Source organism: Leguminivora glycinivorella, chromosome 11 (genome assembly GCF_023078275.1).
Source record: "Leguminivora glycinivorella isolate SPB_JAAS2020 chromosome 11, LegGlyc_1.1, whole genome shotgun sequence".
NCBI lineage: Eukaryota > Metazoa > Arthropoda > Insecta > Lepidoptera > Tortricidae > Leguminivora > Leguminivora glycinivorella.
The window spans coordinates 5753051-5768502 of NC_062981.1; the positions used below are offsets into that span (position 1 = coordinate 5753051).

A 15452-nucleotide genomic window follows, 5' to 3' on the forward strand; every position below is an offset into this window, starting at 1 on the left:
GAAAGAGCGTTGGTACTAGCATAGCGCCATACACAGTTACTAATACGAGTAGGACAGTAGGTACCTACGTTTCTAGTTCAAACGAATCTTTTTTTTATTGTGATGGATTGGGTGTATTCTAGAGAAAACATATAAAATGAACACTTAAATTAACGCTTTTGCAATTATTGTTACACAATCTACTATTGCGCGTATGAGAGTAATATATTTATAATGATTTTTTGTGTCTTCAATACTGACTAATGTGGTGTCATGACGTGGTATTGTTATACTAAAACCTACTTACAGTTAATAGTACCTATTAGATTTACAACAACTTACATTGTACGAAGTCGATTATAGTAACGTTGTACATGTACAACCCTGCGTGACCTTGCGCAGTAGTAACGACCGCGCCGCCGCTGCCGGAGATTAACTACTGATATATCCTTATACTGTGCTTAGGGTTAACCTCAAGGGGGACTAAAGTCCATAGCTGCCAAAATATTTGTGACTTGTCACCATTTGAACAAAAATGCAACTCTATACAATGAGAAATGTGTCGCTTAACTTCAAAATTGGGTAAATCCATTCTGCTGCTACAAGGTTGATTACCTCATTACCTATTTGAAAAGTTATCGTTTTCCTCCCGTCCAATGAGAGAAGCGATTCGGCTCCTCTGTTCAAGACACGGCAGTTCCGCAGCATTTCGTGACAGTTTTCGCTACTCTGCCACGAAGTGCTGGAACAATATACCCCCTCCCATACGCAACTGCAAAACATTATTCTCCTTCAAACTTAAATTCAAGTAATATCTTTTTACCTTGCAACTGCCGTGTTCTTCGCGTTCCGTACATCACATTTAGGTAATTTAATGCAAGTATATTAGCCTTTAGCCGTAACACTGTGCGTACCTACCTAATGCCTACTTAAATGATTTTCTATATGTCAGAATGGCGTTACAACGATAATTATGAGTATTTAGTTTAAAATATGATGTCTATTTATCAACTACGTAATATTTATATATTTCACTTTATATTATATTTAATACATTCACAGACCTGTTTATATATTATTCAAATAATTGCTATCCACTTCCTTATTTTAATCAAAATATCTGGGCAACCGAGCTTCGCTCGGTTCTGTTTCGTATCCTTGACATGTGTCGCCATCTAGTTCAAAAATGAATAGTACCTACATCGAGCGAAAGAATTCTCAGCCTTAACAACACAACTACTCCACACGAGATGGCGCGCATTTCGCCACAAAAACTCAAATAGTGTATTTTCTATTCGTTTTAGCCTTGACCTGTGTCGCCATCTAGTGTTTGCAATGAATAGTACTTACATCGACCGAAAGAATTCTGTCTTAACAGTACAACTACTGCACACGAGATGGCGCGCGAAGAAAAACGCATGAAAACTCGAAAATTCGCGTTTTCCGGGACCTAAGGATAAGTTAGACCGATTTTTCACCCCCAAAAACCCCCACATAACAAATTTCTGCGAAATCGTTAGAGCGGTTTCCGAGATCGTCAGTGTAAATAAATAAATATATAAATAAATAAATATACAAGAATTGCTCGTTTAAAAGTATAAGATAAGATAACTTTTTTTTTTGTTCCTTATATTGACACTGCCTTTAGTTTTCTGAGCTATCTTCTTAGTTCCTGGGCTTCACGGAAGACCAGCGCTGTAGCATTATATGCTGGAGCATATGCTGAGTGGAGTCCTTTTGTGGCCTCTATCTGCAGCATCAGCATCTTTTGTTGTATTGTAATAAGCAATATAGTTTTAAGTATTTAGTTCATAAGATCTCTCTTTTTTTTTAAATGTATGTGATGCTGTATGATGGTTTCTGCAATAAACGTTTTTCTATTCTATTCTATTATCTTTCAGAACATATTATATTTTTTTATATATTCAACCTTAAAGCAGAATGGGTTTACCTACCCCCAGGCACATGTAGGACACTGGCGATCACATATATGAAAGAGGCACGTTCCTAGCACACATTCCATGCTTGTATGAGTGAGATAAGACAGGTCGACTATTCGTGTTTTTGACAGGCAGTAACTGAGGTAACCAGGGGTGGGCGGCACTTTCAGTGGGGAGCGGGAATGTCCATACTGTACGATAGTACTCTTTATTATACTGTGCCCCAGGTTTGAAGTTAAGAGCGTTATAACATTTCGGCGTCGGGCGAAATTAGGTATTTTACCCGCCGCGCGAGCCCAATATGCCGACCCTTTCTAGCACGTCTTATCACTCGCTCGCACTACAATAATGGACAAAACAATCTTGATCCTTCCTATGGAATTTTGATAACAACCACAATCTACTATCTCGATATAAACTTTTGATTTCTAATAAACATTATTTTGTACGAAAAGACTAGAATATAGCGCAAAATAATATTAATTACGTTAAAATTTATTTAAAAATTTAAAGTAATAATTATAAACTGTGATCATATTTAAGTAGATCCCATCCCAAATGTTTGCTTTTGTTATATGATAAGTATTAGAGTAAAGTATATATTAATATGATATATTAATATATATTAATATGAATATAAAATAAGTCAAATATAATTCTAATTACTTCAAGGTGTTACTCAAGGTCTGATGATGGAGAGAGATTGTGGTCACCAAAAATCAACTCGCATATTTGAATAACATAAAAAAACGAAGTGGTTCAGTTACCTCCAACATCAGACCCTCAGTACCACCTCTTGTCAAAGGTCTTATTAAGAAGAAGTAAGAACCCAATGAGCCTGATTACTAAATGGTTTAGTTACATGGATCACTGGTACTGGTGACCATCATCTGGCTCCATCATCAGACCATGAGTACCACCTCTTGTCAAAGGTCTTATTGAGACGATCCCAATGAGCCTAAAGACGATGTGGTTTAGTCATATGGTTCATTGGTACTGGTAACCACCATCTGTCTCCATCATCAGACCCTGAGTACCACCTCTTGTCGACGGTCTTGTTGAGACGATTTCAATGAGCCTACATACGAAGTGGTTTAGTTCCATGGTTCATTGGTACTGGTGACCACCATCTGGTCCCATCATCAGACCCTGAGTACCACCTCTTGTTAAAGGTCTTATTGAGATGAACCCAATAAGGCTAAACACAAAGTGGTTTAGTCATATGGTTCATTGGTACTGGTGACAACCATCTGTCTCCATCATCAGACCCTGAGTACCACCTCTTGTCAAAGGTCTTGTTGAGACGAACCCAACGAGCCTAAACACGAAGTCGTTTACTTACATGGTTCACTGGTACTGGTGACCACCTTCTGGCTCCATCATCAGATCCCGAGTACCACCTCTTGTCAAAGGTCTTATTGAGACGATCCCATTGAGCCTAAATACGAAGTGGTTTAGTCATATGGTTCATTGGTACTGGTGACCACCATCTGGCTCCATCATCAGACCCTGAGTACCACCTCTTGTCAAAGGTCTTGTTGAGACGAACCCAACGAGCCTAAACACGAAGTCGTTTACTTACATGGTTCACTGGTACTGGTGACCACCTTCTGGCTCCATCATCAGATCCCGAGTACCACCTCTTGTCAAAGGTCTTATTGAGACGATCCCATTGAGCCTAAATACGAAGTGGTTTAGTCATATGGTTCATTGGTACTGGTGACCACCATCTGGCTCCATCATCAGACCCTGAGTACCACCTCTTGTCAAAGGTCTTGTTGAGACGAACCCAACGAGCCTAAACACGAAGTCGTTTACTTACATGGTTCACTGGTACTGGTGACCACCTTCTGGCTCCATCATCAGATCCCGAGTACCACCTCTTGTCAAAGGTCTTATTGAGACGATCCCATTGAGCCTAAATACGAAGTGGTTTAGTCATATGGTTCATTGGTACTGGTGACCACCATCTGGCTCCATCATCAGACCCTGAGTACCACCTCTTGTCAAAGGTCTTGTTGAGACGAACCCAACGAACCTAAACACGAAGTCGTTTACTTACATGGTTCACTGGTACTGGTGACCACCTTCTGGCTCCATCATCAGATTCCGAGTACCATCTTGATGTGTCTTATCATCTTGACCGTATTGTAATTTTCGCATATTTATCATCATAACGTTGTAATACTTTAACATTCAAACATAATAAAATATTACAAAAGCAAATATTTACGGATCTAGGATCAAATTCGTTGGTCGCTGTTTACACAAACACAATGCGAGGATAGCCCGTGTATAAACAAGGCGTCCGACCCACACAACGATAAATATTCTCGACGTTTGCGATGAAAACTTGGAGAGCGAAGCAACATACGTCTCACCTCCTCGAGCTCCGGCGCGGCACTGAAATCGTAGGCGTCCGTCGCCGGTAAAATAGCGACAGGAAGGCTAGTTTTCAAAAAATTGGCAAAAAATCATGATAAAATATTATAACGACAAATGGATAACAGCAATTTAAGCACATTGTGCAGATTATTTATATACTAAAATAACTTCGATAACATGTAGATTTTCGGAGAAATGATCACTTGTTTCGATGTATTTTCAAGACAAAATTGAGTTCGTTTTACTTTCAATTTCTCAATTTCAAAGGATTAAATGATAAATATTGTTTAATGGGCCTAAAGTACAAGATATTAGGAATTTAAATTTACCGCATTTATGAGAGTGAGCTTATCAAATTGTACATAATAAGAGCTCCGAAATCTGTGCTTCGCGCGGTTTTTCCTAAACGAGCATCAGAAAAAAAATCATTACTAATTGAAAAAGCTTTTTCTTCCATATGTTTTTTAATGAACCGACAGTTAATTAGATTTTCTAACTGAAACAAGTACTTTTACTGTCTTTTAGTATGAGTAAAGTGTACAATTTTGCCGATAAATATTGTACATTTTACAATATATCGCCTTTTTTGTCATAGCGCTCTTAAGCGACACAAAGTTTAAAATCGAATGACTAGAAAGGTATGTCAAATGGTTAAAAAGACAACAGATTGTCAACTTAACCTTGTAAAGGTTTAAATTAAAATGCATATATTTTATTTAAAGCAATATTTATTCAAATATTAAATAAGAAAAATAACAAAATTTGTTAACAAAGTTAAGTATTTCTAAGTCACAAAAGCAATGTGGGTTACATCTACGTATAGTAAATCACACAAGTTTATGTCTTAGCTAATAATTTTTAAAAGATTGTGTAACAAAATGAGATCTACACAATCTTATAATAAAACTTCTGCTTTGTTAAAATAATTCGGATATTGACTTCTTTATTAATTGTGAAATAAACGGATTATATATCATGTGTAATGAATTTATAATACATCCCGGCGTTTCGAACTCTTCACAGCGATCATGGTTAACGCGGTTCATAGTTTCTTTATTTATTGTGTTGACTGTCAGCTTTTGAGAATAACAGAACAATACTAATTTTAAAACCTTCACTTCAATTAACATAATTCGAAAAGAAGTTTTTGATCCCCTACTACAGTGAATGTGTTAAGCTGTCTTTCTACAGAGGCGGAGACAAAGAGACATGCGGTAACTTTGTTTGTCAACCTCTCTCTGCTGGATAGCAACCAATGTAATTTGTTTACTCTTGTATGTCTCCTCGTATCTCTGCCTCAGTAACAAGGCTCCATAAAATGTTTATAAAGAGAATAGTCTACACCGTGTTTCCGGTATCACTCAAAACCTCAGACACCCCAACTGATTTTTATTTTTTTAAACGTATCTACAATGTTCATTTTTTAATCTGATGATTATTATTTTTTAAATTGAATTTTTAATTTTCTGTGCAGCTCTACTCGGCTTTTAACTCTACACTCAATAAAATAATTGCTAGCTACCATCATAAACCTTCAAACTGTTTAATTGTATGTTACTGCAACGACATAAGGTTTACCAATAGACAGCTATGTCACTGTAAAGCACTTTAACCTGTGTCACAGTAAACTTCAAATTGGACAGGTGACGCAGTAAGCAAATTTAAACCTAACATTCAAAATGACAAGGTTGTAATTAGGTACGAGTTCAATTTGTTATGACTTATGATAAACTTTAAAATTAAACTGACGCACAACGTCTATCTCGTAGCGGAAAAAATAATCGTCCAAGTAACCAGCCAGTATTAATACCCTTAAATACTGAAAAAGGTATACAACCTCTAACAATATGATATGCACAATGTCGTATTACGAATTTGTAGAATGGGCACGTAAACAATAACTAATAATACAAATTAAAACAAAAAATATTACCCCCATCAAGATATAGCTCAATCGATTCTACTCTCGATTCTGAACAAACAGTTTTTAGTGTTAAGTGAAACACGGTGTATAATTTGACACATTCACTACCACACATTATATTAATGGTTAAGTTTCTTAACATAAGAATAGACAGTAGACTTTTTTTTATGTGATGAAAAGTTTAAAATGTACTAAATTTGTACTTTTTAGTCCATTAGTCATTATCACAATGCTTTTGTGTATTAACAAAAGACTGAATTATGACATAAGGACAGTGAAGAAATAACACTGGTCAAAACATGCAATATAGGTTCACAAAAAATGCGAATTTCATGGACAACTTTTGATTAACTGTGATCAACACTTGGTTACTTATGGTATATAATTAGATTATTTAGATAATTCTACTTTCTATACGAGCCAAAAATAATATTTCTAATATAATAGATATCTAGATTTAACACTACACCAAACCCCTCTATAATAAAACAAGCAGCAAGTGCATGGTAGTTGAAGTGCATCTGTGACTTAGAAAGAACACAAAATATTTTGTTCTTAACAACTCTCATAGGTGGTATTAAAGGTAACCATAAACTGTTAGGATACATACTCCCAAAGTCAACAAACTCAATATTTTTTTATCAAACAATTACCTAAAAGTGGATACAAAATAATTAACATTTCATATCCCTATAATTTGTACCCATTCCAATTTTTTGAGCAAATTTAGATAAATGCTTAGGAGAGATGACTCAAACAGAATTCTTTGACAATAAACTCACTGAGGCAATACCATGCAAAATTAACCAATTACACCAAGAAATTACTAGGAACATTAACAACACCCACTACTCGTCCATGCTATCATACAAATACACTGAAAATACAATTTAACATTAATTACTTGCATCACATCATACTACTTGTAAATACTATTTGCTACCCGCGGTCATTCCACCTTATTTTATGTTATTATTAAGTGGTGTCACACGACAATGTGGCGGAGAGGTTCGTCATTCATCGACTTGGAGCTTCTGAATGCGCGTCGACACTCCGTCCAGCTCAGGGGTGTCTGGACTAGGCTGAGGTTCCACAGAGATGTTGAGATTTTCGAGGGACTGACAACGCTTCGCAGGACACTTGACACTGTCGCTCGTGTTGCTGCATCCACTCGTAGAAGGCTCCAGAAGCGTGTTTAAGTAGTCGCGCCCGCTGTCCGCCATGTCGGTAGCGATCGCGTCAGAGTTTTCGCTCTTCGTTCTGTGCCGCATCGGTAGCACGTAAGGACACAGTCTGTTTTTGTTGGTAACTCGCTTCATACAATACCCCACGGTGACGTTAGAGACGTAGCGCGTGTTCAGTCGCATCATACCGTAATTAGATTTGGACTCGTGTAAGTAGTCACGCCGGGCCTCCGTTATAGCGCTCAGCATGCCCAAATCGTGCAGCGCCTTATCCAAGTTGTCCAGATTCATGTGGCAGCGAGGATTCTGCAAACGACGCAGCAATAATACCAAGGCTGTTGGTGACAAGGTTATAACTTCTATCCCAACTATGCACTTTTACATACACTTTTTTCAACGTCTTTGTATTTCATGCTGTTTTTCAGTTTAAGTCAATAGTGTGCATATGCATTAATAATTATTTTTTACAAAATAAACATCACAAAAAAGTCATAATAAATAACGACTGAATGACAATAAAAACGCGATGTTGCCAGTAACCTAAACAACAATAATAATAGGGCTGCCACGCCAGTCCAGAGCAAGTATTAATATGAACATTTGCTGAGCTATAGCCATATATTAGCCATTATTATATAGCCATTATATTTTCATAAATTTATTTAATTTACTAACAATATTGTGATATGATACGAGATCACATCCTTTCGTTTTTCGAAGTCTGTTCGATCGTGCGTATATTAGTCCGCTGTACGTTACTTAAGGACGCAGCCTTTAAGTGAGAGCGGGAAAAATTACTGGATTTAAGTCAAATTTAAGTTTGCAGTCCGATACAACCGTCTGTTAGTGTTTAGAACCTATGCTTTTGTCCATAAAAAGTTGTGATTCAATGCTCTTTGGTTTTCCAAGCTATTTCCTATCCATTGCATTGCCGTCAGAAAAAAGGTCTTAAAAGTCCCCTATGTCACGCTTTTTTGTATCCCTTTAACAGGGATTGTCACATTTAGTATGACCCCCCCCCCCCCTTACACTGTGACGTAATATATGGATGACGCCTAGATGTCGATGCGACGTCATCATGATACCGCTTTTCCTTAGTGCGTTTTCACATTATCCGATCCGATATCGGATGTCGGAAGGATTTCAATAGAAAAAATCCAAGATGCCGCCTGTAATGTATGGGATATCGGTCCGACATCCGATATCGGATCGGATAATGTGAAAACGCACTTACGCTCCGCGCACACGGATGCAACAGTTGCTCGGCGACTTTTTTTCCTTCACTCCTTGCGTCCAACGACAGAGACAAAAAAAAAACCGGCCAAGAGCGTGTCGGGCCACGCTCAGTGTAGGGTTCCGTAGTTTCCGTATTTTTCTCAAAAACTACTAAACCTATCAAGTTCAAAACAATTTTCCTAGAAAGTCTTTATAATGTTCTACTTTTGTGATTTTTTTCATATTTTTTAAACATATGGTTCAAAAGATAGAGGGGGGGGCGCACTTTTTTCTCCTTTAGGAGCGATTATTTCCGAAAATATTAATATTATCAAAAAACGATATTTTGCAGTATGGTGCAGTATGGTGACCAAAATGGTGACTTAACTGTAAATTTATTTATTTAAAAAATGTCTGGGTTGGCTGTCAGGGATTAGGCGTTGGCATCCTGAGCCAGTCAGTCAGCTTTATCACCCCGTTAAATGACAATAAAGTATGAAAAATAATAGGTAAAGTAGGTATTTATTAATATTTAACGTGAATTTATTAACATTAAGTTAAATAGTATTTAATACATATGAAAAAGAAAGGTTGGAGGCCTAGAAAAAATATAAATAAAGCCATAAAGTATTTTTTTGACATTTCGCTGCCAAACTGGCTATTTGTTGTTGACAATTGATTTTTTATTGAGTTCTGTTACAATGCAATAATAATATTTTATCAAACATAACTACAGAAATGGCTGAAATACTTAAAGAATGGCTGACAGAAAGGTTACAACGGCAGATTGTGTGGAGAGCTGAGGAATTTGGCAACATGATGAAAAATGGACACATCATTGCAAGCGTTCTGCTCAGCTACAATGTTATAAATGAGGAGAAACATTACCTCATCAGGTCTAGTAACGCCACGGTAGACATCGAAAACAACTGGAAATATTTACAAGAATGGTTACGTGAATTAGAAATCACTATGACCCCAACTGAACTTTCGAATTTGAAGGAAGGCAAAGGGACCACTTTGTTGAGGCTTTTCTACCAACTCTTCCTCCATTTGGATCAATTGGACCGCATTGATTTCATCAAACGCGAAAGAAAAATGGTTTCCAATTTGGTAAAAAAAATGGACAAGAGATTCAAAGTTGATAAAATTGAGGAAAAAGAAGAGCCCACCGTTGATTTCTTGTCGAAACCTTTACTCAACGAGAAGCATTTTATTGAGTGGCAGAGAAAGAAGTCCGAAGAAGTGAAAGAGACCTTTGACTATTTGCGTCATAAATACGTAAAGACACTGCAAAATATAGAAGAAAAGAAAACGCCATGTTATTATCCTACAGCAAAACCGAAGAAGCTTACTGCAAAAGACAAAAAAGATATGGAAATATTTTCAAGGAAATATCCGTGCAAAACAAAAAACTATACGTATGAAGAGCTTGTAGAAATGGAAAATAGGGCCTCTGAAGAGAGCAAAGCGCTGATGGGTTCTGAGTGGGCTCAAAATTACATGGAAAATCTCTATACTAGAATGCATAAGAAAGCTGACTCTGAGGAATTTCAAAAACAAATGACAAACGCGCTCAGCAGCGCAATGTGGAACCAGACGATCACCGAAGAAGAAACTAACCTTGATACTGAACTCGCTAAGAAAGTATTGAAACTGTCGCAATTTGAAAAGCAAATGTGTACACAAATAATGGAGACCAAGCAACAAGCTCGTAATATGTTTCAGAACAGGGTCAGAGCTGAAAATGAGTTTTCTAATCAGAGAAAACAACAATTTGATCAGTATCTTGACAATATTAAAGAACAGATTAATTCGGCCCTTGATGAAATAGGTTTTGAGAAATCTCGACAAAATATGCTGCATAAACGCCTATATGCAGAAAAAATGAAAAGAAAACGACAACATTATTACGAGATTTGTTATGAAACCATGCTATCAATTGTGGATTATGCGACCAGGTATGCTTATTACAAAAAACTCATCGGTGATGATATTCCAGAACATTACATTCATGAATGGAAAATGCTTTATTTTAAACAACAACCTATTTTTGAAATATTGGAGCCCACAGAAGATCTTCTTATTGAACCTGCCCTTGAAGAGGAGGTGCTTCCAGAAGTTGAAGAAATTATAAGACTAGAACTAGATAGGCAACAGTCAATGAACGATGGCGAATTCTTGGAATATCATAATTACACTGGTCCTTGGAATTTGGACCATTTGCTTTCTAATTTTGATCCAGAGTCCGAGGAAAGGAAATTTGAATACCTCGGCACTCGTGTACTAGGCCACGTTGTGTATACTTTGCTGGAAATGAAGTATCCCTACCCGCCACCCAGGCCTCCCGCCGATCTGCCGCAGTTTACATCTAAGGCCATTTTGCGCAACTTACCAGACAGAGCCATAACGACTGCAATGCAAACATTACTGGACTTTAGGCGTATACATGTGGTTCGAATCGAGGCTGCTATTAATTACTGTCTAAAACAATTTAGGACTGAAATGGTAGGGTGCACGGATATTGAACTATCATTCGATAAATTTCTCCTCGCAGCTCAGGAAGAACCCGAGAAAGAGTTGATCAGGTTAATGAAATCAGATGATGAAACAATGAGTAAAAGTCTAGAACCTCTTCCTGTCATTGGTGCTCCACCTCCTAACACGAAGCAAACTCAAACGCCAAAGACAATACCTGAGGAAGAAATAGTATTATCTACAGCAGCAGAGCTGGGTAAATATGCATATCAGGTTTTAAGTGGTGGGGACGCAATGACAGATTATTTATTAGCCGCTATGATTGTGGAATATATCAAAGCCCAGGTTGATATAAAGGGGTTTGTTATAATAAACTACCCAAATTCATATAGAACAGCTCAAATTCTAGAAGAGGTGTTTTCCGGGCGTGCTCCTCCAGGTGAAGAAACTTTAGAAGGCAAAGATGAAATTTACTTAGAAGAAGCTATTGCGAACCATCGCAAAGCTGAAAAAGATGAATATAAAGAGATACGTAAATCGATGCTTGTAAATAATCCACATAAAAGAGATATTGAGCAACCATTCGAGAGTTTCTTTACTTGTTACATCCAACTAAAAGAAACAGAAGATATTCTTCAAGAACTTGTTGTTTGGGACTTAACTGAAGAAAATTCCGAATTAATAGAAAGATTTTACTCCGTTTTAGGAATAAATTACAGTATGTACTACGAATTAATCGAAAAAGATTTTTTGGCCCAGATCTGCAAATACATTATAGGGGACTGTCTTGCATCCGTAACGTCATACTCTGATATATTATTTGGTGAAAATGTATTAAGCAACCTTAATTTTCCGTCCACCACTGATAAAAGAACAAAATCAAAAATTCTTAAACCTGAAACGGCGGGTGGCAAATCCAAAGACCGATTAGCAGGAAAATCCAAAACTAATCAATCGGGACAGTCACTATCACATTCGGCCTTAAATGTGGTCAAAGATCCTTCCTCTGCAGACATTTCACAAGAAGATACTATGATTGCGATTGAAGCTGAAGAGGCTGATGCAGAAGCCGATATTGGAGATCTGGCGGAAGAAGTAATAATTTTGGCTGGAGAGGAAGATTGGGACTATGGCAAAATACCTTTTGCACAATCAATAGGTACAGCGTTAGCTACATGTTGGGAAGAAGTAGAAAAGATATATCTCAACGACATGAAACAATTGTTCTTTGCTATTCGCCTGCAGATGAATAGTTTGGCGCTTTACGTCAGATTCATCAAAGATAAGATGACCCAAATCATTACATTGCCGTCAAACAAACAGGATTTGGTAAGCCAATTTCAAAAGGACTATAATGAATTTGAAAATGATTGGAGAACTGTCGGGGTTACTAAAAATGAATGGCACTGCAGAGTGAAAGATTTACAGAGTAAACTTTATCATATTTGCGATGAAAGGAAATTACACGCGGAACAAAAAAGACATGCCCTCATTATGGATAATTGGACGATGGAAGAACTGACTGCGATGGCTAATTCATACATCTCATGCATGCAAGCGGAAGTAAATAGGTAAGCCCTAAGACAATGATTTAAGTGCCAACGATAAAATAAATCAGATAAAAAAATGTAAGCTGCAGGACCTGTAGACAAATAGGCCACTTTCGTTGGAAGTAGTTAAATCAGATAAGAACAGTCAAAACGGTAAAAAAGTAAATGAAATGGAGGAATGGGGCCACCTTACATAGATCAACCTAGCTCCGTAGCAAACCCCCGTAGCGTTTTAGGCGACGATATACATACTTATCGTCACTACTTTTAATAAATCTCGTATCTCACGTGGTTCCTCAAAGTTAAAACGCAGTAAGTAAGTCTATATGCAGTCCATACATACTTACTACAATTTTCTTTTCATTGACAGACGAAGATACAAGTTTTTTTAAAAGTAGTGACGTTATATAAATACATACATACATATTAAATTCTCTTCTCTGTTGCCCTCCCTATAACCATTGTTCAATTTCAGGTCAATATTAACCTTCCAAGCTCTACATGACTTCTACTTTGCTCAGCTCAAAAAACTGCCTCCAAACGACCGGCTGACAAGCAAAGAGTTAAATAAAATAAGTTATGACCTATCGGATGACGCAGATTCCTCAACAACCAAGAAATCCGGCGGAGAAGACAAAGTTTTCAGACAGTTACGAACCGCATTTCTTGATCTACAGCTAAAAAACATACAAATTGACTACAGTAATAACCCATTCAATATTATCTTGGATAATAATGCCAAGTTTGCTTTAAAAGTAATCAAAGATATTAATGATTCTTATCGTTCTCTGATTAGTAGGGAGTATACTGAACTTGCCAAGCTTGTGTCAGCTCCTAAGAAAAAGGAAGATGTAGAATCCGAACCATCGATTACATCAGAGGACATATTCAAAGCGAATGCACTAAAATGTATCGATGAATGGACAATGGGTATTAATGGTGAAATGTACAGAGTTAGCCTACGAATATTAGCTTTGCAGTATAAATGCTACAAAGACATGAAATTATTCAACGATATAATTTACAAAACGTTCAGACTGGTGCAAAATGAGATCAATACATATTATTTGAATGAAATTGAATCCGTAGATCGTCTTTGTAAATATCTTCAGCTAGCTGTTGAAGATAGTAGAAAAATTCCAGAAACCCTTATCTTGGAGCATGATACATTCATTATTGATCCTAACCTTCTACAGTTTCCACCACCGGCACCGCCAGCTGAGCCCCTAATTGGTGACTACGTTTCTGATATGGAATTTAAAGTTTCTCAATTAGAACGTTTGAAATCTCAATTCAAGATAGTAGCCCCAACAGGAATCGCACTACAGCAGTCATTTATATATATTTTACAAGACTTTTTAATCTTTGGCCACGAAACGTGTGATGGCTCTCTCGTTCCAGAATTGTGGAAACGTTTAGATCCCGAACAAGTGCCGAAATTAGTATTCCAGATGTTCGGAGATACTGTTTACGTTGACTGGAGAGATTTCCTTATTTACTGTGCAAATTTAAGATTTCCATCTGTAGGAGAGCTACTCGATTTACGTCACGACTTACGATGTATTGACCAAGATTCGACAGAACTTATTGGACGAGATGAGTTCATTGCGACAGAATTATGGTTCGAACGGGACTTTGACTCACAAGATCCATGTGAGCAACTGAGAAAAAACCTGATAAAAGAGTTCCTTTTCAACCTTTTTGAGACATCACAGGGCAAGATGAATTATTCAGCATTTCTTTTAGCTTTATGCAAAAGTGCCGATCCCATTGAGGGTTTCGCTGCAGCTCTATCGGTTGCAGTTGGAAAAAAGGTTTGCCACTCATATGAAGAATGCAGCGAAATCGTATGTCATTTAATTAAAGACAAACAATATCGAGATGCTTGTCGCGAATGTGCTTTGCAATGCACTAATCAACTTTTGGATAAAGTTATTGCCAATGTAATCGATACATGCGTGGGCACTACTATAATAGAGTTGCAGTTTGAACCTGTAGTTGAAAGTAAGAAGGGCAAAAAAGGAAAAGATAAGGAAAAAGCTTCGGCCTCGAAATTAAAGAAAGGTGACCAAGTTACGGTGTCACAAAGCGCTCGCATGTCTAAAGAAAATAACCTGAATGTCGCGAGTAAAACCAAAGTGCGATCGGCGGTAGAGGTTCGAAGTACATTCATATGTCCACCTTGTCAAGAGGATGAGGTCGCGGACGAGAAACCACAGGAAGTAGTTGAAGAGGAGCAAAAGGTAGAGTCGCCCGATGAAGATCCTAAAATAGCTTACGCTGTGAGTCAGAAAGTGATCTGGAATGTGCTGGAGATTTGTTTGCCTTGGCACTTCACTCTAATCCCTGAAGAGAAGGCTACTCCATACAAGAATCGGGTGCAGGAAATTTTGAAGTGGCTCGAACATGAGACGGACAATGGTGATATCTACGTCTGCCATTTCTTAAAGGAGCCGGACATTTGCAAATTAATGCATAAGGTGAAAAAATTCACAGCACTGAGTTTACTGGAAGAAGTACGTAAAATAATAATGTGATTTATGTGATGCATGCATAATTTTCAGAGGTAAGTATGTAATTAGATAAATTATAACATAACTGAAAAGAAGTTTTTTGGGTTCATCAATTTACGGCTTGTTCTAATTTTTATGATTGGTCTTATTACGATATTCGTAATAAACTATGTTAATACCACTGACTGTAACTGACATCTTTATATCTCAGATCTAAATACATTAGATTAAATTATTTCAGTTAATTTTCATTTGTATTTCAAAGAGGGCAGGGATATTCCATT

The 15452-nt window shown here is 37.2% G+C and overlaps 1 protein-coding gene across 1 annotated transcript; it reads left to right on the forward strand.

Moving 5' to 3' along the window:
• Nucleotides 1–9365: 9365 nt before the first annotated feature.
• Nucleotides 9366–15354, forward strand: LOC125231194 (sperm flagellar protein 2-like). The gene is made up of 2 exons (XM_048136566.1): nt 9366–12676; nt 13131–15354. Exons 1-2 carry the CDS (start codon nt 9366–9368, stop codon nt 15190–15192), a joined length of 5373 nt encoding a protein of 1790 aa, XP_047992523.1. The 3' UTR covers nt 15193–15354.
• Nucleotides 15355–15452: the final 98 nt, after the last annotated feature.

Coding starts and splice junctions, on each gene's coding strand:
- LOC125231194 (XM_048136566.1), top strand. CDS start 9,366: ATGGCTGAAATACTTAAAGAATGGCTGACAGAAAGGTTACAACGGCAG. Junction 12,677..13,130: donor ATGCAAGCGGAAGTAAATAG/GTAAGCCCTAAG, acceptor GTTCAATTTCAG/GTCAATATTAACCTTCCAAG.